Genomic DNA, 19,466 nt, shown 5'->3' on the forward strand with positions numbered 1-19,466 from the left:
ATTCTGTAGGTAATGAGAATAACTCAGATCTTTTTTGGAAGAAACAAAGATCCCTGACGCATGTTTTACAAAGTAGAAGCATGCTCAGCCATCATTCTCTATATTCTTTCTAAATAATATTCAGTTTAAATGGAATATAATGGTATTTTCTGGATTTGTATCGTACCGTCTGAGAAGTTACAAATATATCACAATCATTATGTAGGCTTGATATCCCCTCCTGAGCACCAGCCTTATTTTTATATGAAAAATTCAGGCAAGAGAAACATGACTCATTTTAAGAAGTGGGAGGAGAATCCAGCTGCCTTATAAACCTCATTGCTGTCAGGAGTGTATGAAATGGATGACTGCTGTTGTGCTGGAAGTCCCCTGAAGAAGATATCTGAATATTCCTAAATAAAGTTGACACCCCTGAGCAGGCGTAGACTCCTCTTCAAACCCTGGGTACCTGTAGGTTAATAGCCAGCCCTTTCACCTTCTCTCGCCTGCACTTACCAACCCAGCTATCCTGAGTGGAGTGGAAGGCTCTTTCAGGTTATCTTGGGCAATTTGTATGTGTGTATATATCTGTCTGGCTGCTGTAACACACTGCCATAAACTGAGTTGCCTATAAACAACAAACATTTATTTCTGACAGTTCTGGAGGCTGGGAAGTCCTAGATTGATGTGCCGGCAATGTGGTATCTTGTGGGAGTCCACTTCCTGGTTCATAGATGGCCATCTTATTGCTCCTCGTGTGACAGAAGGGGAAAGGGAGCACTCTCTAGGGCCTCTTCTATAAAGGCACTAATCCCATTCATGAAGGCTCAATCCTCATGACCCAGTCACCTCCCAAAGGCCCCACCTCCAAATACCATCACCTAGTGGGAGGTGGGGGATTAGGCTTGGGGACACACACATGTTCAGTCCATAAAAATATTTATGTTATTAAAATGTATAGGGAGGCAAGGAAGCTTAGGACAGCTTCTGCAGCTGCAGTCAGGTTCCATGGACAATTGGAACGTTGCTCATCCTGTCCAGGTTAAACCAGTAGCTCTAGACCGTGGAGAAATGAGAGCAAGTCTAGTTGTCCTTAACCTTCCATCTCAGCCTTTCTCTCTGCCTACTTACTCTATTCTTGACTGATTCTTTCTTCTCATCCTCTTGATTTTGCTTCTCCCATTATTACCTCATTCTCCTGTGTCTTTTTGTTTCTTTGCCTCTCGACTTTCTGTGCCCTGCCTGTGTGTCTTATTAAACTTCCTAAGAAAGAGTCTTTGTTGGTTAGGGTACAGCACAGGTGGGACAGGACCCTCAGGCCTGTGGGTCAGGGGCTTATCTCTGGTCCAGCCTACAGGGTCATGTAGTACAGAGGTAGGTGAGCAGTGGATAAGGAGTTCTGCAGGAGAGGACTGTGCACGTGGCAGATATTCTGAGACACCTTGATTTAGGGGAATGTAAATGGCAGACACCTTCCATGGCCTGTTTAGAAAATGCAACTGTTTTCCATTTTCTATGACCTTTATACTTTGTTCTTTTTATCTGGAAATCTCTCTGCTGCTCTTTCCCTGTTAACTCCTACTTGCACTGCAGAATTTAGGAGTCATTACCTAAAACCTCTCTACTACCTCAAGACTGAGTTCTGTGCCTATATACGTCCATAACTCTTATCAGACTTAATGGTAATTGTTGCTTTAATGTCTGTGTCTCTTCCACAAGATTGAGAGCTACTCTGGGCAAAGACTGGCTGTTAATATGCAGTAAAACTTAAATGTTTTTTTGGCTGGGTATGCTGGCTCATGCCTGTAATCTCAGAACTTTGGGAGGCTGAGGCAGGAGGATCACTTGAGTTCAGGAGTTCTTGATCAGCCTGGGCAATATGGTGAAACTCCATTTCCACAAAAAATACAAAAAAATTAGCTGGGAATGGCGGCGTGAGCCTGTAGTCCCAGCTACTCAGGAGGCTGAGGTGGGAGTATGGCTTGAGTCTGAGAGGTGGCAGTTGCAGTGAGCTGAGATGATACCAGTGTATTCCAGCCTGGGTGACAAAAGCCCTATCAAAAAAAAAAAAAAAAAGAAAGAAAAAAATTATTACAGAAATTTTAAATACGTGCAATATCAAGGAAATAGTGTAATTAACTCTATGTGCCCAGCTTCAACAGTTGTCAACATTTGCCAACATTTCTTTTCTTCCCTCATTACCAAACAATTTTTTTGAGACGGAGTTTTGCTCTTGTTGCCCAGGTTGGAGTGCAGTGGCATGATCTCGGCTCATGGCAACCTCTGCCTCCTGGGTTCAAGCAATTCTGCCTCAGCCTCCCCAGTAGCTGGGATTACAGGCATGCGTCACCATGCCTGGTTAATATTTTTGTATTTTTAGTAGAGATGGGGGTTTCTCCATGTTGGTCAGGCTGGTCTCGAACTCTCAACCTTAGGTAATCCCGCCTCCCTGCACCCGCACCCCCATCCCGCCTGGGCCTTCCAAAGTCCTGAGATTACAGGCGTGAGCCACCATGCCCAGCCAACAAAATTTTTATTAAATATAACACAAATAGAGAAAAGCACATAAATGGGTAAATTAATGGATAAATTGAACACCCTTGTAACCACACCTGTGTTAGGAGATAGACTTTATCAGCCACCTGAGAACCTTCCATGTGCCCCTTCCCACCTGCACCCAAGAATAACCACTATCCTGACTTCCATGGTAATTAATCCCATTATATAGTTTTATCATTTATATGCTTTCCTAAACATCATATTTCAGACTTCTTTCTTTTAAATATTATTTTTTTCTTTTTTTGAAAGAGAGTTTCACTTTCATCGCCCAGGCTGAAGTGCAATGGCGCAATCTTGGCTCGGTGCAATCTTGGTTCACCACAACCTCTGCCTTCCAGGTTTAAATGATTCTCCTGTCTCAGCCTCCTTAGTAGCTGGGATTACAGGCATATGCCACCACACCCAGCTAATTTTTGTATTTTTAGTGGAGATGGGTTTCTCCATGTTGGTCAGGCTGGTTTCCAACTCCTGACCTCAGGTGATCTGCCCGCCTCAGCCTCTCAAAGTGCTGGGATTGTAGGCGTGAGCCACCACGCCCGGCCTTAAATATGTTTTTGAGTCTTTCTCAATCTGTAGTTCCCCTTCGTCTTGTTCTCTTTCCAATGTATTTGTTGAAGAAGCCAGATCTTTTACCCTGTATGTTTCACAGTTTGCTTTTTTGCTGATTGCATTCTTGTAGTCTAGTTTGGCATCCTCTGTCACTGTATTTCCTATGAATTAATAGTTGTATTCTAGGGTTTAATCAGATAGGGTTTCACTTTTTTTTTCCCTGATGAGACAATATCAAAAGTATGTTAAAATTTTATATTGAATGAGTAAGATCAACAGATAAAAGTGGGGGTCTTACCTTTTAAAATGTCATCAGTATTTCTACTAAAACAGACTCCAGCCCATTTTGAAAGTCTCTTCTATGTTTTTCATTTCAGTTGTCTGTACAGTGAAGCAACTGTGTTTTTCTATAACTCTCTGAATGTATGGCTGGGAGATCTGTGAGCCCTGCATCCCTAACCCTCTCAGCCATACCCTCAGCAGTCAGATGTGCTTTTCCTACATCTGAATGCTGGCAGAATTTTTTGATGCATTATAATTGTACATATTTATGGGGTATGTGTGAGATTTTGATACAGGCATACAACATGTAATGATCAAGTCAGGAAATTTAGAATTACTAGTGGAATTTAATTTCTCAAAAGAAATCACTGTGGAGATATTTCTTCCTGTTATGTATATAAAGAACCAAATACAGGGAAAAACGAACTAAAAACCCTCAATAAAAGGATTTCATGCCCTTTGTATCATGCCAAGAAAGTTTACTTTTACATTTGTATATGTTATGAATTTTTAACTGGAGAGAGTAATTATAATATGGTTTTAAAATGGAAGGTAGATAATTTAGGCATTACAATCTTATCCTTCACTAGAAAACTTACTGATTCTTGGCTTTGTGCCAGTTACTGCCCCAAATTTTTGAATACATCAGTGAATAAAACAGATAATTCTTGGCCACATGGAGCTGACATTCTAGTCCTCCATCCTATGAGATGGGTACTTCTTGAGTCAATGAGACTGAAATGCAATAGACATTTGTTGAGTTATTCTCTGAATTCTTTTTTTTTTTTTTAAAGAAAGAAAGAAAGAAAGAAAAAAAATGAAGAAGAGGAAGAAAAAGGAAGAGAAAGAGAGAGAGAGAATGGGAATATTGCTTTCTTGCCCAGACTAGAATGCAGTTTAGTAATGGGTATTGAAAACCTCTTTTATACCAATAATTATACTTGATGTAGACAGGAAGGAGTAAGGGAAGAAAATAACAAGCAGCCAACCAATATTTCATTTAAACCTATGAAATGCTATGTGATTACTGAGGAGTGATTTACTTCCAATTATGTAGTCACTTTTGGAATAGGTGTGAGGTGATAATGTATGTTTTGTGTATTTGAAGTGGAGAGTTCTGTAAATGTTTATTAAGTTTACTTGTTCCGGGTCTGAGTTCAAGTCCTGGATGTCCTTGTTAATTTTCTGTCTCGTTGATCTATAAAATCATTAGCTCTTCTTGTTACATTGATCCTTTTGCCATTATGTAATGTCCTTCTTTGCCTCTTTTGCTCTTTGTTGCTTTAAAGTCTACTTTATCAGAGGCGAGAATTGCATCTCCTGCTTTTTGTTTATTTGTTTATTTTTACTCTCTGATTGGTTGATAAATCTTCCTCCTTCTCTTTGTTTTGAGTCTTTGTGTATCGTTGCATGTGAGATGGGTCTGGATGCAGCATACTGATGGGTTTTGGCTTTTTATCCAATTAGAATATATATAACTTTAATACTGGCATTTGATGCTAGCTGGCTGTTTTGCCCATTAGTTAGTGTAAATTTTTCATTGTGTTAATGCTCTTTGCTTATTGATATATTTTTGGAAAGGCTGATATTGGTTGTCCCTTAATATGTATAGTGCTTCTTTCAGAAGCTCTTGTAAAGCAGGCCTGGTGGTGGTGAAGTCTCTAAGTACTTGTTTGTTCACAAAAGATTTAATTTTTCCTTCGATTATAAAGCTTAGTTTGGCTGGATAGGAAGTTCTGGGTTGAAAGTTCTTTTCTTTAAGGATATTAAATATTGGTCCCCACTCCTTTCCTGGCTTGTAGAGTTTCTGCTGAGAGATCTGCTGTAAGTCTGATAGGTTTTCCTTTATGGGTAACCTGACCTTTCTCTCTGGCTGCCCTTAGTATTTTCTCCTTCATTTCAACCCTAATAAATCTGGCAATTATGTGCCTTGGGGTTGGTCTTCTTGAAGAATATCTTTGTGGTGTTCTCTGTATTACCTGGAGTTGAATATTACCCTGCCTTGCCAGGTTGGGAAAGTTTTCCTGAATGATATCCTGAAGAGTATTTTCCAACTTGGATTCATTCTCTTCGTCACATTCAGGTACACCTATCAAACGTAAATTAGGTCTTTTCACATAGTCCCATATTTCCTGGAGACTTTGCTCATTCCTTTTCATCCTTTTTTCTCCATTCTTGTCTTCTCATTTCATTTCACTGAGCTGGTCCTCGACTTCTGATATCCTTTCTTCTGCTTGATCAATTCGACTGTTTAAATTTGTGCATGCTTCGCGAAGTTCTCGTGTTGTGTTTTTCAGCTCCATCAATTCACTTATATTCTTATCTAAATTGTCCATTCTCGTTAACATTTCGTCAAACCTTTTTTCAAGGTTCTCAGTTTCTTTGCATTGGGTTAGAACAAGTTCTTTTAATTCACAGAAGTTTCTTATCACCCACGTTTTGAAACCTGCTTCTGTTATTGGAACACACTCGTAATCTATTAAGCCTTGTTCTGTTACTGATGAGGAATTGCAATCCCCTGTAGAGGGAGAGGCATTCTGATTTTGAGTATTCTCTGCCTTTTTACGCTGGTTTCTTCCCTTCTTTATATATTTATCCGTCTGTCGTCTTTGTAATTACCGACTTTCTAACTAGGTCTCTGAGCTGACGTCCAACTTGTTGATTCTCAGCGCCGAAATCTGAGCAATCCACTGCGCCGGCCAAAATAGCGGCGTGAAGGTTGAAGGTGCTTTTCTGCCCGGGAATCTCCGGACTCTGCACCAAGAACTGGCGCGCTAAGGCGCCAGCAAAACCGCCACGCCGGCCACAAGAGTCGCCCTGGCGACCCGCGGGGCTCCTCTGCTGGGAATCTCCTAGTCCGTGAGCAACAAATATTCGTCTGAAAGTGTGGCGTCCTCTCGTTCTCTGTGCTTTCACTGGGAATTACGAGCCCAAGCTGCTAGTGATCAGCCATCTTGGATCTCTCTCCTGAATTCTTATAAATGTAGGTTTCCTTTTTTTACTTACATTTCTTGCCTTAGGGACCTAGAAAAAAGAACCTAGAAGCTTTTGCTAAGCAAGAGGAAAATATAAGTAAGTTTATACTTTTTGCTGGAAAATCTTCCATCATTTATGTGGTCACTCTTAATACCTCCTCTGTGCCATATATTCTTAAACCTCCCTTCTGTCTGGAAGCATTGAATTATAGTATGGCTTAGTGGTTAGGAGTGCCACTTACTATCTGTGAGACATTGGGCAAGTTATTGGCTGCTCTTTGTTTCTGTTCCTCATCTGTAAAGTGGGGTTAATAATACTTCCTATCACAAAAGGTCGTTGTGAGGGGTTCATGCAATCATGTATGTAAGATCAATGTCTGGCACACAGTAGGTATTTTTTAAATGGTAGTTATAATTCTAGAGTTGGAAGAGTCTTTGCTGTATTCTAACTTTTTAACCTGTTTACCAAATAGACAATCCATCTTTACTTACTTTTAACTGATTTTTTTTTTTTAACTGAAGGATTCACTCAGAGTGCTTATTAGGAGTTCAGCATTGTGCTTGATGCTGGGAACTTAAAGGTGAAGAAGACATAGCCCCATCCTCCAGTTGAGTGTGGTTCAATGACAATTTGACAAGCTAGTGCAGATTTCCTGAAATGTGTTCCAAGCAACATGAATCCTTTGACATATTATCAAAAAAATGCCTCCAGATGCCAAATAACTTTGGGAACTGTATTTCGTAAATTCATAATACATGTTAAAGGCTTTGAGAAGTCCACTAAAAATTAAAAAATCTAAGAACCTTTGTGTTTATTATTTCTCACACTTACTTGACTATGGCGCTCTACCTTCCTTTCCTGTGTAACAAACACTCCGTGGACCAGTATTTCAAATTATATACTTCAGAAAACGCTGGTATGTTTTTTCAAAAACGATCCTTCAGTTATTCTGTGATAAAAAGGGACTGGATAATAATTTATAACGTTCTGACTATTATAGTCAATGCTCATCTTTGCCCTTTAGCACCAAAGAACTCTGCCAAATGGCTTCCATTTCGTCCTTGTCCTTCACTGATCCTTTTGCTGCCCTGTCCTCTTCACTATGCAACTTTGGACAAGTCTTCCCTCTTATTGGGGTGGGTGAACTACAGCAGTGGTTCCCAAAGCCAGTTGCCTCTCAGAATCACCTTGGTGACCTATTTAAAGAACACAGGCTTCTGGGCCTCACCCCAACAGATTTTGTCTAGGACCTGAGAATGCTGTCATTTAAAAAATCTTCCCTGATATACTTAGGCAGCTGGCCTGTCATCCATTGGTAGATTGTGTATTTGGGAGCCACTGAATTAAATGAAGAGATCTAAGGTCTTTTCTAGCTTGAATGTTCCTCCAGAGTTTGTGCATTCAATTAAAAATATTCCAGTGTCATCTTTATGTACAAAATATTGAGGGACATACGAAGATGAGTATGACAGTGTTTTGCAAGTGGATGGACTATAGAGATCCTTGAAATGGTGGAGACCCTGTATCTAAAGTCATTTAGGCTGGGTGCGGTGGCACATACATGCCTACAATCCAAGTACTTTGGGAGGCCAAGATCAGCGGATCACTTGAGTCCAGGGGTTCAAGACCAGCCTGGGCAACATGGTGAAACCCCATCTTTACAAAAAATACAAAAATTAGTCAGGCATGGTGATGTGTGCCTGTAGTACCAGCTCTAGTCCCAAGTGAAGCTTGGACAGGACTCAGGAGGCTGAGGCAAGAGGATTGCTTGAGCCCAGGGAGGTTCAGGCTGCAGTGAGCCATGATCGCCCCACGGTACTCCAGCCTGAGCAACAAGAGAGAGAAAAAACAAAAAACAAAAACAGAAAACATAAAGTCATTTAGAGATTCACTTCTTGTTAGAGATGTGCTGGACAGAGAGTTTAAAACTGAAGTGCTAATAGCACTTTGAATTAGAGATAAAAAATGAAGATGTAGTCTTTTTGAACTTAATGAGGACTTCTGGAAAATAGAATTCTATGAATATAATTCAGTAAGGCACAGTAATATAAACTTGAAGTAAGAATTTCTTAGAAGCTAATGCATATTTTCTGCTTTTCTGACATCAAATGTAATGTCTGGAAATTTTGGATGGTGATACTACACAAATTCTTTTATAATCACCTCAAAACTTTATAAGTAAAGGATATAGGTGGGATGTGATCTGTTTGTAAGATCTATTCCCTGTCTAATCTGTCTCATCTCTCTTTTTTATTTTTTTTGAGACCATCAGTGATCATCTCTTACTGAAGCCTCAACCTCCTAGGCTCAAGCAATCCTCCCACCTCAGCTTCCCAAGTAACTAGGATTCCCATGCCTGGCTGATTTTTGCATTTTTAGTAGAGATGGGGTTTCGCCATGTTGCCTAGGCTGGCCTCAAACTCCTGAGCTCAAGCAATTCTCCTGCCTTAGCCTCCCAAAATGCTAGGATTATAGCCATGCACAGTGCAGCCGACCCTGTTTCATCTCTTGATTTTATCTCAGTGTTAACTGCAACCTACCTCTCAAGTCCTCCTCTTCCCATTAACCTGTTGGCTCTCAGTTAATGAGGGCATCCATGATGTTTCACCAGAGGCTCCCAAAGGAAAGCGATCTCTTGCTTTTGTGTTGCATTCATTTACCGAAGTTACCAGCAGAAATTACTTTCTATAAAGCTGAAGTCCACAGTGGAGCTACACAGTAAATGATTATTTTAATTGAAAAAGTAATGTATGTAAATTGAATTTTTACATGGTAAACATTCAAAAAATGTGAGCCACCCAGAACCATCTACTGTAACTACTTTCTTTACTGTCCTTCCAGAAAAATACTCTATAAATTTGTGTATGTGTGTGTATATATATGTGTGTGTGTATAAAACATTCATATTTGTGTGAGTATATCCCCCTACTTTATCTTCTTTTTTTTTTTTTAACTCAATTAGGAGCATATTGTTTTCTGTTCTGTACAGTTGGTAGTGGGAGAAGAGCTGTAGCCCTAAGAAAGAGACGCTGAGGCCTGGAATGGCAGTCACCATATTGCAGTGTCTCAGAGGGCCACCAGGGAGTCCTTGTGCCAGGAGAGCTGTCGCTGTGTCTTTAATGGTGATTAGCCAAATGTTAATACTTTCTAAGAAGTTTGCCTGTTTCCTGTGCTGCCTTTGCTTCCCTGTGTCTCCTTAGTGTAAACCCCCATCGCCTGGCGTAACCAAACGTGTTCCTTGACACTGCTTGTTCCTTGACACTGCTTATCCAGAGAGAAGTCACTAACAAATACCTTTGGGTTAGTTGCTCACTCAGACAAAGAAAAGAGGAAGCCAGGTGAAAGATGGCTCCGTCACTGCTTGTCTGAATTGGGATCCAAGAAACAGGCCTTCATCGCTCATCTCAGAAACTCTAGCCCTGCTCTTTGGAGTGTGTGGAGGTTTGGGTGATTACAATTTGGAGCAGGAAGTTGAAGGGATTTAGAGCTTTGTCAGTGGTAGAATTTTTTTCTTTTTTTAGATGGAGTCTCACTCTGTTGCCCAGGCTGGAGTGCAGTTGTGTGATCTGGGCTCACTGCAACTTCCACCTCCCGGGTTCAAGTGATTCTCCTGTTTCAGCCTCCCGAGTAGCTGGGACTACAGACATGCACCACCACACCTGGCTAATTTATGATAAAATGTTCTTTACACTAATTTTAAACACTGAGTTAGGCCCCGGGTTCAAGCAATTTTCCTGCCTCAGCCTCTTGAGTAGCCGGGATTATAGGCATGCGCCACCACGCCCGGCTAATTTTTGTATTTTTAGTAGAGATGGGGTTTCACCATGTTGGCCAAGCTGGTCTTGAGCGCCTGACTCAGGTTATCCGCATGCCTTGGCCTCCCAAAGTGCTGAGATTACAGGCATGTGCCACTGTGCCCAGCCTGAATGTTTGCTTTTTAGAAACATATTTGACCTTCTGTAAGTGGTGGCTAAGAGGCTTAAGAACGCAAGCGGTCAGAATGTGTATTTGCTGTGTGTATAAAAATCTCCCTGGAATTAAATCAAAGCCCATGTAAAGGGATGACTAAAATCCAGGCTCTACATGTCAGTTCATAAAAGTCACAGGTTCTTAAGTTACAGTGTTAAAGTAGCCTTAAAGGGATACACAGTAACAAGGTTGAGGAAATGATAATTGTGTATCTCTTCTTAAAACAGTTTACATATCTGTATATTTCATTAATATAGTAGTGGTTGCATAATTGGTGCTAACACTGTGTCCCTCATGATCCAGGGCCAGAACCTTAATTTAACCACCTGAAGCTTCTCACATTTGATATTAACAGTGTGTTCTGGGTGTGGTTGGGGATTAGGTGCTGGTCATGATTCCTGTTATTTCCTTCCTCCTTCTGTGTCCTCTATACTTTCCCCTTCCTGTCTTGATTTTCCTGCCTCTATGTAAAAGTGGGTAGAGGAAGGGAAACATATCTAGAGAGCTGAGGAGAAGGGAATTATTGTGTCTTTCTTTCTCTCTCTCTCTTTTCTTTTCTTTCTTTCTCTCCCTTCCTTCCTTCCTTCCTTCCTTTTGAAAGTGGGTTCATTCTGTCTCTAGAGAATTGAGGAGAAGAGAATTCTTGTGTCTTTCTTTCCTTCCTTCCTTCCTTCCTTGCTTGCTTCTTTCTTTTTTTCTTTCTTTCCTTTTGAAAGGCTGTTCATTCTGTCACCCAGACTGGAGTGCAGTGGCATGATCTTGGCTCCATCTCCCAGGCTTAAGTGATCCTGTCACCTCAGCCTCCTGAGTAGCTGGGACCACAGGCTTGTGCCACAATGCCTGACATATATCTATATCTATATCTATATCTATATATCTACATATCTACATATATATATATATATATATATATATATATATATATAGAGAGAGAGAGAGAGAGAGAGAGAGAGAGAGAGAGAGAGAGAGAGAGATGGGGTTTCACCATGTTGCCCAGGCTGATCTCGAACTTCTGAGCACAGGTGATCCACCCACCCAAAGTGCTGAGATTACATGCATGAGCCACTGCGCCTGGCCAAGGAATTATTGTTGAACACCTTAACCACTTAACCTATGCTATCTTAACCTATGCTATTACCACTTAACCTATGCCATCTTAACTGAAATGGTAATTCTTGCTAGAACCCCCAGAAATTTTTACAGTCTATAGAAGAGACAACTGGAGCTTAGAGTAAAAGTAAATTACTCAAGTTGGACAGTCCAGAGGGATGTTTTTGACCTAAGGTCTGTCTGACTTCAAAGTCTGTGTTCTTTCCTTTACACAAGTGATTCTTGACCTTAGCAGACACAAAGGTGTCCTCCAATAACAAATATTTCATGATACCATCTTTACTGTCCTGAAATAAGATTTTAAACAATGCTTTCTACCTATATACATAATTTAAAAATTCCTTAATTCTGTTTTTAGAGAGAAACAAATATGGATTTCAATATTCAAGTATTTGGAAAAGTTATCTTAAAAGGCATGAAGCAGCTGGGTGTGGTGGCTCATGCCTGTAATCCCAGCACTTTGGGAGGCTGATGCAGGTGGATCCCCTGAGGCCAGGAGTTCAAGACCAGCATGGCCAACATGGTGAAACCCGTCTCTACTAAAAATACAAAAATTTGCCAGGCATGGTGGTGTATGCCTGTCATTCCAGCTCCTCAGGAGGCTGAGACAGGAGAATCACTTGAACTTGGGAGATGGAGGTTGCAGTGAGCTGCGATTATGCCACTGCACTCCAGCCTGGGCAAAAGAGCGAGACTGTCTACCAAAAAAAAAAAAAAAAAATTAAAAAAAAAAAGTTGAGATTCAATATTCAACTGAGTGTTTTTGTCTCCTTTTCCTTATAGACAACATTTTAAAATAAGAGATGATATTAATATTTGTAAATGCTCATAGAATTGCCACAGGGCAACAACAGGAGCAGACTGTTATAAATGTTCTGTGTTACAAATCCAAATAACATGGGCAGCATTGCTGTCAGTGACTTGATTTTCTGAAAGCATGAATAACTCTCGGTAAGGCACTGCATAAAAAAGTACAGTCTTCCCTTGCTTTATGTAGTAATTGTAGTACATAAAAATTCAGAATAAAAAATACTCTATGTGTAACACAGAATTAGGGGCCAGGCTTAAATAATAATAGTTTCCCCTTACCCTTCCAGCATGAATGTCTAGTAGGACATTTGAACACTGTGTGGAATGCAAAGCAGTTCTTCATCAAGCTGGGCTTCTCAAGCATCGCAGTTCATACAGAATCCGTAACCATGCCCCGCTTCTTTCAAACGCCAGTGGTGCCATACAATCATTTTAACAACCAAACAGACCCCTTGATATTTTTACCTGTTTCCTTAGAGGGCAGTATTGCCTCTCACCCCCAGCGACACTGCTTTATACCTGGTTGCTAGAGGTTAAGTAATTGTCCTACACTGTGAAGTTAGAAGATGATAAAAAGGGAGGTGTGGGAGTGAGTGTGGATGGGAAACAACACGAGGGGAGAACAAGGAGAAAGATCTCCTGTTGGTTTTGTGCTTTTAGTTTTAGGATCCATCTTTTTAAAATGTTTTTTAGAGAGAGGGCCTCGTTCTGTTGCCCAGGTTGGAGTGCAGTGGTACAATCATAACTCACTGAAACTTTGTTTGTTTGTTTATTTATTTATTTTTTGAGGTGGAGTCTCACTCTGTTGCCCAAGCTGGAGTGCAGTGGCTCAGTCTTGGTTCACTGCAACCTCTGCCTCCTGGGTTAAAGCAATTCTCCTGCCTCAGCTTCCTGAGCAGCTGGGATTACACACACCAGCATACTTGGCTAACTTTTCTGTGTTTTTGTAGAGACAGGGTTTTACTGTGTTGGCCAGGCTGGTCTTGAACTCCTGACCTCAAATAATCTGCCTGCCTTGGCCTCCCAAAGTGCTGGGATTACAGGTGTGAGCCACCGTGCCCAGACCTCACTGCAACTTTGAACTCCTAAACTCATGTGATCCTCTCGCCTCAGGACTCAAGTAGCTAGGACTTTAGACATACACCACTAAACTCAGCTAATTTTAGAAAATTTCTGTAGAGCTAGGATTTCACTCTGCTGCCCAGGATCAGTCTTATAGGATTGTAATTAAAATAGTAAAACATGTGTTTGGCTTGTTAAATTTGTGATGTTCTTCCTATGCACTAACAACGGCCAAGCTGAGAGCCAAATCAGGAATGCAATTTCATTCACAATTGCCACACACACACACACACACACACACACACACCCCAGGAATACAGCTAACCAGGGAGGTGAAAGATCTCTACAAGCAGAACCATGAAACACTGCTCAAGGAAATCAGAGATTCACTACCAAATGGAAAAACATTCCATGCTCATGGATAGGAAGAATTGATATCATTGAAATGTCCATGTTGCCCAAAGCATTTTATAGATTCAATGCTATCCCTATTAAACTACCAAGGACATTCTTCATAGAATTAGAAAAAACTATTTTAAAATTCATATGGAACCAAAAAAGAGCCTGAATAGCCAAGGCAATCCTAAGCAAAAAGAAGAAAGCTGGAGGCATTGTGCTACCTGAGTTCAAACTATACTACAGGGCTATCATAACCAAAACAACTTGGTCCTGGTACAAAAATAGACACATAGACCAATGGAAGTGAAAAGAGAACTCAGAAATAATGCCACATACCTACAACTATCTGGTCCTTGACATACCTGACAAAAGCAATGGGGAAATGATTCCCTATTCAATAAATGATGTTGGGATGACTGGCTAGCCATATGGAGAAGATTGAAGCTCGACCTTTTCCTTATACCATATACCAAAATTAAATCAAGATAGATTAAAAACTTTAACAAAAATCCCAAATTATAAAAGCCCCAGAAGACAACCTAGGCAGTACCATTCTGGACATAGGAATGGGCAAAGATTTCATGATGAAGACATCAAAAGCAATTGCAAGAAAAAACAAAAATTGATATATGAGATCTAATTAAGCTAAAAAGCTTTGGCACGGCAAAGAAAACTAACAACAGAGTAAACAGATAATCTAGAGAATGGGAGAAAATATTTGCAAACTATGAATCTGACAAAGGTCTAATATACAGCATTTTTAAGGAAAGTTACAAGAAGAAAAAAACCGACCCCATTAAAAAGTGGGCAAAGGACATGAACAGACACCTTTCAAAAGCAGACATACATGTGACCAACAATCATATTAAAATAAGCTCAACATCACTGATCATTAGAAAATGCAAGTCAAAACCACAGTGATATACCATCTCATGTAAGTCAGAATGGCTATTATTAAAAAGTCAAAAATAACAGATGCTGGTAAGGTTGCAGAGAAAAAGGAATACTTATACACTGTTGTTGGAAGTGTAAATTAGTTCTACTATTGTGGAAGACAGTGTGGTGATTCCTCAAAGACCTAAAAACAGGACCCTTTTCACAAGATGGCACTGAAAGTGAAGGAGGAAACTCCTGCCCCTCCTAAAGCTGAAGCCAAAGCGAAGGCTTTAAAGGCCAAGAAGGCAGTGTTGAAAGGTGTCCACAGCCACAAAAAAGAGAAGATCCGCATGTCACCCATTTCCCAGTGGCCTGAGACACTGCGACTCCAGAGGCAGCACAAATATCCTCGGAAGAGCGCCCCCGGGAGAAACAAGCTTGACCACTCTGCTATCATCAAGTTCCCGCTGACCACTGAGTCCGCCATGAAGAAGATAAAAGACAACAACACACTTGTGTTCGTTGTGGATGTTAAAGCCAACAAGCACCAGATCAAACAGGCTGTGCAGAAGCTTGGTGACATGGATGTGGCCAAGGTCAGCACCCTGATTCGGCCTGACGGAGAGAAGAAGGCATGTGTTCCACTGGCTCCTGATTACGATGCTTTGGAGGTTGCCAACAAAATTGGGCTCATCTAAACTGAGTCCAGCTGGCTAATTCTAAGCATATGTATATCTTTTCACCATAAAAACAAACAAACAAAAGGACCTAAAAGCAGACATGCTATTTGACCCAGCAATCACATTACCAGATATACACTCAAATAGATTAATCTACTGTAGAGACCCATGCAGGTGTATGTTTATTGCAGCACCATTCACAATAGCAAAGACATGTAACCAGCCTAAATGTCTATCAGTAGCAGACTGGATAAATAAAACGTGGGCTATATACACCATGGAATGCTATGCAGCCATAAAAAGAACAAGATCATGCCCTTTGCAGGAACGTGGATGGAGCTGGAGGCTATTATCCTTAGCAGACTAACTTAGGAACAGAAAACCACATGCTGCATATTCCCACTTATAAGTGGAAGTGAAATGATGAGAATGCATGGACACACAGAGAGAAACAACAGACACTGGGGCCCAGTGGAGGCTGGAGGTTGGGAGGAGGGAGATCAGGGAGAATAACTAATGGGTACTAGGCTTAATACCTGGGTGATGAAATAATCTGTACAGCGAACTCCCATGACACAAGTTTATCTGTACAACCTGCACATGTACCCTGAACTGTAAATTAAAAAATTATGTAAAACTGGGTAGTGATTTTAGAAAAATTTATGATGTCTCAAGCTTTTGTAATATCTTGAAGTGTCACCTGTTGCTGTGGCTATTTGACAGGCTTATAGAGTCCTATAGCAGTTGGGAAAGTTAGGGTGGATTGAGAGGAAAGCATATGCTTTGAGATCAGATGGGGAGGAAGGTTTCAGAGAAGGGTGGCCTGTCCTGGGTTTGATTCCTGGAGATGCCACCTTCCAGCCATTTTCTCACTGATAAAATGTACAATGAATACTTACCTTATAGGATTGTCGTGAGAATTAAATGAAATAGCATTGTTAGGTGTCTAGAACAATGGCTCAAGAAATGTTACTCCTTTCTTCAAAAAAGATGCTGGATGACACTTATTTTTGCAAGTTTTTCTTTTTTTTGAGACAGAGTCTCATTTTGTCACCCAGACTGAAGTGTGGTTTTGCGGTCTCAGCTCACTGAAACCTCCGCCTTCCTAGTTCAAGTGATTCTCCTGCCTCAGCCTCCTGAGTAGCTGGGAGTACAGGTGCCCATCACTGTACCCAGATAATTTATATATTTTTTAGTAGAGATGGGGTTTCACCATATTGCTCAGGCTGGTCTCAAACTACTGACCTCAGGTGATTTGCCCATCTCAGCCTCCCAAAGTGCTGGGATTACAGATGTGAGCCACCATGCCAGGTCTCAAATTTTTCTTATAATTTTTCTGTTCTAGATCAGGTAAAATTTTCATTCTCCCACCCTTTGTCTAAATCCAGAAAATAAGAACAAATTTAACGTCTATCTCTGTGGATGGTCCTCAGTCTAAACTACACGTATGGACTTCTGTTATAGTAACTAACCCAGACTCTTCCGATGAGGGCTCTTTCAATAAAATTTAGTATAAATCTAATAAGTGAATTCAGTCAACTAAGTTGAACATTTCAGTTAAACTTGAGTAATAACGCATATGCCAATTTATTCAGAATCATTTTTTATGGCATTTGTCAATGCTTATTCTTCTAAGTCAAAAGTAACCTTTTAGTAATACAGGTAGTTCTTCGTGTCATATTTCTAGGCGTAGAGAGTACCTGTGACATAATTTGTCCAGCATATAATTCTATTATTCTACTTCCTCCCCTCACTGAACATTTAGAGTTAATATCCAACCGCCCCATATTCATTAAGTTTCCTAGAACCTTGATCATTATGTGCAAGTTGTGAGGACTTGCATTTTCTCCCAAGAAGCGCAGGATTGGGGCATGTGGGGAAGGTTACTTCAATTGCAAGGGATAGAAGAACTCTACCACTGCCTTTCCTCAACATCCAAATCATATGATTTTCCTTTTATCCTGTGCTGTCTTAGTCTCAGCATCTTGAAGTGGGAGCATGATGACCTGATCAGCTTAATAAGAAATTCATTATAAACAGGTTACCATATAATTGATATTCCAAACCCAGACGCTTCAGAGCGTGAAAGAGATAGTATTTGTATTGACTCTGGAATAACAGGGATAAACTGGGACCTAGAGTTATCCCAGTTATAACCAAACTGCTTGCTAGAAAAGGAGAAAGAAGAAAAATATGATGTGAGAAAGTTTATCATATACTTATTAATTGCCAGCAATGTATAAGCCCTTACCTGGGCAATAAGGAAGGTTTTGCATTATAGGCATCTGGAGAGGGCTAGGGAGAGGGAGAATGTGTGCTCATAAAAATAGAAGCAGGTAGCGAGGGCTCAGTGTCAGCACCCAGACTGGAGTCAGGAGACTGGTACTCCTCGTCCTGGCTCCAGCTTGGTGACACATTCCTCAGAGTTGAGGATGGAGTCCCATGGTAGCCTGTCAGCTTCTTCAGCTCCCACCCCTGCTTGGTCCTCTCCCTCTCTTTTCTGAGTGCTCTGCCTCCCCCAACACCAGGAGTCTTGCAGGCAGGAATGGCAGTAATGTTGGCAAGCAGAGAGTTGGAAGAAACTGCTTGGTGAGAGTGGGGAACAGGGAGCTGATAATCAACAACTCCAGGCAAAGGTCAGTCTTTCAGCCGGGGCAGTGCCTGCGTGTCTCCATCTGTGACAGAATTCTGTTCTTGGCTGCTCTTCACCTTTTCCCAGTCTCAGTTTCCTGGGCTTACTCTATCCCTGGGGCAGGAGATGGTTCAAAATTGAAAACCCTGAACCTAGAAGAATCCTCACACACACTCCAGATTCAGGGCTAAACTTACTTGTGGATTCAGTCTTACCAGGCCTACCCATAAGTGCATTTTCTTATGCTCTCAAACTTCCTAATGAATAATTTCAGTGTCTAAGGTAGTCAGTGAGTTTGCCTTCACTCTTTTCTCCCAAATTATTTATCCCCCTCATCTAGGGAACCCTGTAGTACATTTTTTTATTTTTAGTTTTTGGAGACAGAGTCTCTCTCTATCCTCCAGGCTGGAGTGCAGTGGTGCAATCTTGGCTCACTGTAACCTCTGTCTCCAGGGTTCAAGTCATTCTCATACCTCAGCCTCCTGAGTAACTGGGATTACTCAGCCTCCTGAGTAACTGGGATCACAGGGTCCTGCCACCATAATTTTTGTATTTTTAGTAGAGTTGGGGTTTCACCATGTTGGCCAGGCTGGTCTCGAACTCCTGACCTCAGGTTATCTGCCTGGCTTGGCCTCCCAAAGTGCTGGGATTACAGGCACGAGCCACCACACCCTGCCTCTGTAGTACATTTTTATGATGTCTTTTAGGTGTCTTAGTTTAGAAGAAGCATCAATTCATATTCTCTCTCTCAAGATGTTTGGTATTTTCTCAGGTGGCCCATTTTCCCCATAGAGTGCTCATCTCTGTCTGTCAGAATTCCTGCTCTAGGGAGTAGTAAGGAATAGACTGTCTTCCCCTGTCACTCCCTCTTGACACCTGAATGGCTCATCATGGTTGCTTTCCAGTTTTCCATGATTCATTTGGGTGGTTTTTAAATATCACACACTCTTCAGACATTTCATTGTAGGGGTTAGAAATTCAGCCTCTTGGGCCAAAATGAACACAGTGCTCTATGAACTTCTGCCAAACAAATTTTAAAGTTTTTTTAAAGGATACTTTTGAGGTCTAATGGCAATCTTTTACAACTTATATCTCTGTATTTGTTTGTTAAACTGGACAGTTAAATCCACAAATCTCTTTACTAATAACTATGTATAATTTTCATGTTTTATAAACCATCCTATTCTAGCATATAAAATGTCCCCTGTTATAGTCTCCTCTTGCCAGTTTAGAATCTCTTCCATTTTTAGTTTTAAACAAGAGGAGGCTTTTAAGAAGATAAGTGGTTCAGAAAGCATGGAAAATTTAACAGCACCCAACTGGGGGGAATCACAGTGATTTATGATGTCTTTCAAATTGGCATCTAGTGTTGCAGCATTATTAGACTAGGATAAGCTCAGGTATCTCCTCTGAGTGTCAAAATACTGTGGGAGAGGGTTATATATATCGCTACATGCATTTGATTTATCTTATTCGTTGGTTTAGTATTTGTATAATGTCCACAAAGGCAAGACTTACACCTATTCCAATTCTTTATCCTTTTCTTGTGTCTCAAGGACTGCTTTGGGATTTTGATTTTCTTG

At 40.8% G+C, this 19,466-nt stretch overlaps 2 protein-coding genes across 3 annotated transcripts in view; both read left to right on the plus strand.

The window, feature by feature from the left end:
* GIPC2 (GIPC PDZ domain containing family member 2) overlaps positions 1-19,466 on the plus strand; it is a 99,182-nt gene that overhangs the window by 8,217 nt on the left and 71,499 nt on the right. The gene's annotated exons all lie outside the window — the stretch shown is intronic.
* LOC105710441 (large ribosomal subunit protein uL23-like) lies at positions 13,793-15,490 on the plus strand. The gene has a single exon (XM_064371561.1). The coding sequence runs from the start codon at positions 14,799-14,801 to the stop codon at positions 15,267-15,269; it is 471 nt and encodes a 156-aa protein (XP_064227631.1). The 5' UTR covers positions 13,793-14,798; the 3' UTR covers positions 15,270-15,490.

Source organism: Aotus nancymaae, unplaced genomic scaffold, assembly GCF_030222135.1.
Source record: "Aotus nancymaae isolate 86718 unplaced genomic scaffold, 86718_ANA_hifiasm-v0.15.2.pri h1tg000007l, whole genome shotgun sequence".
Taxonomy (NCBI): Eukaryota; Metazoa; Chordata; class Mammalia; order Primates; family Aotidae; genus Aotus; species Aotus nancymaae.

What these genes read in the sequence shown, in the direction of transcription:
- LOC105710441 (XM_064371561.1), top strand. Translation starts at nt 14,799, where the DNA reads ATGGCACTGAAAGTGAAGGAGGAAACTCCTGCCCCTCCTAAAGCTGAA.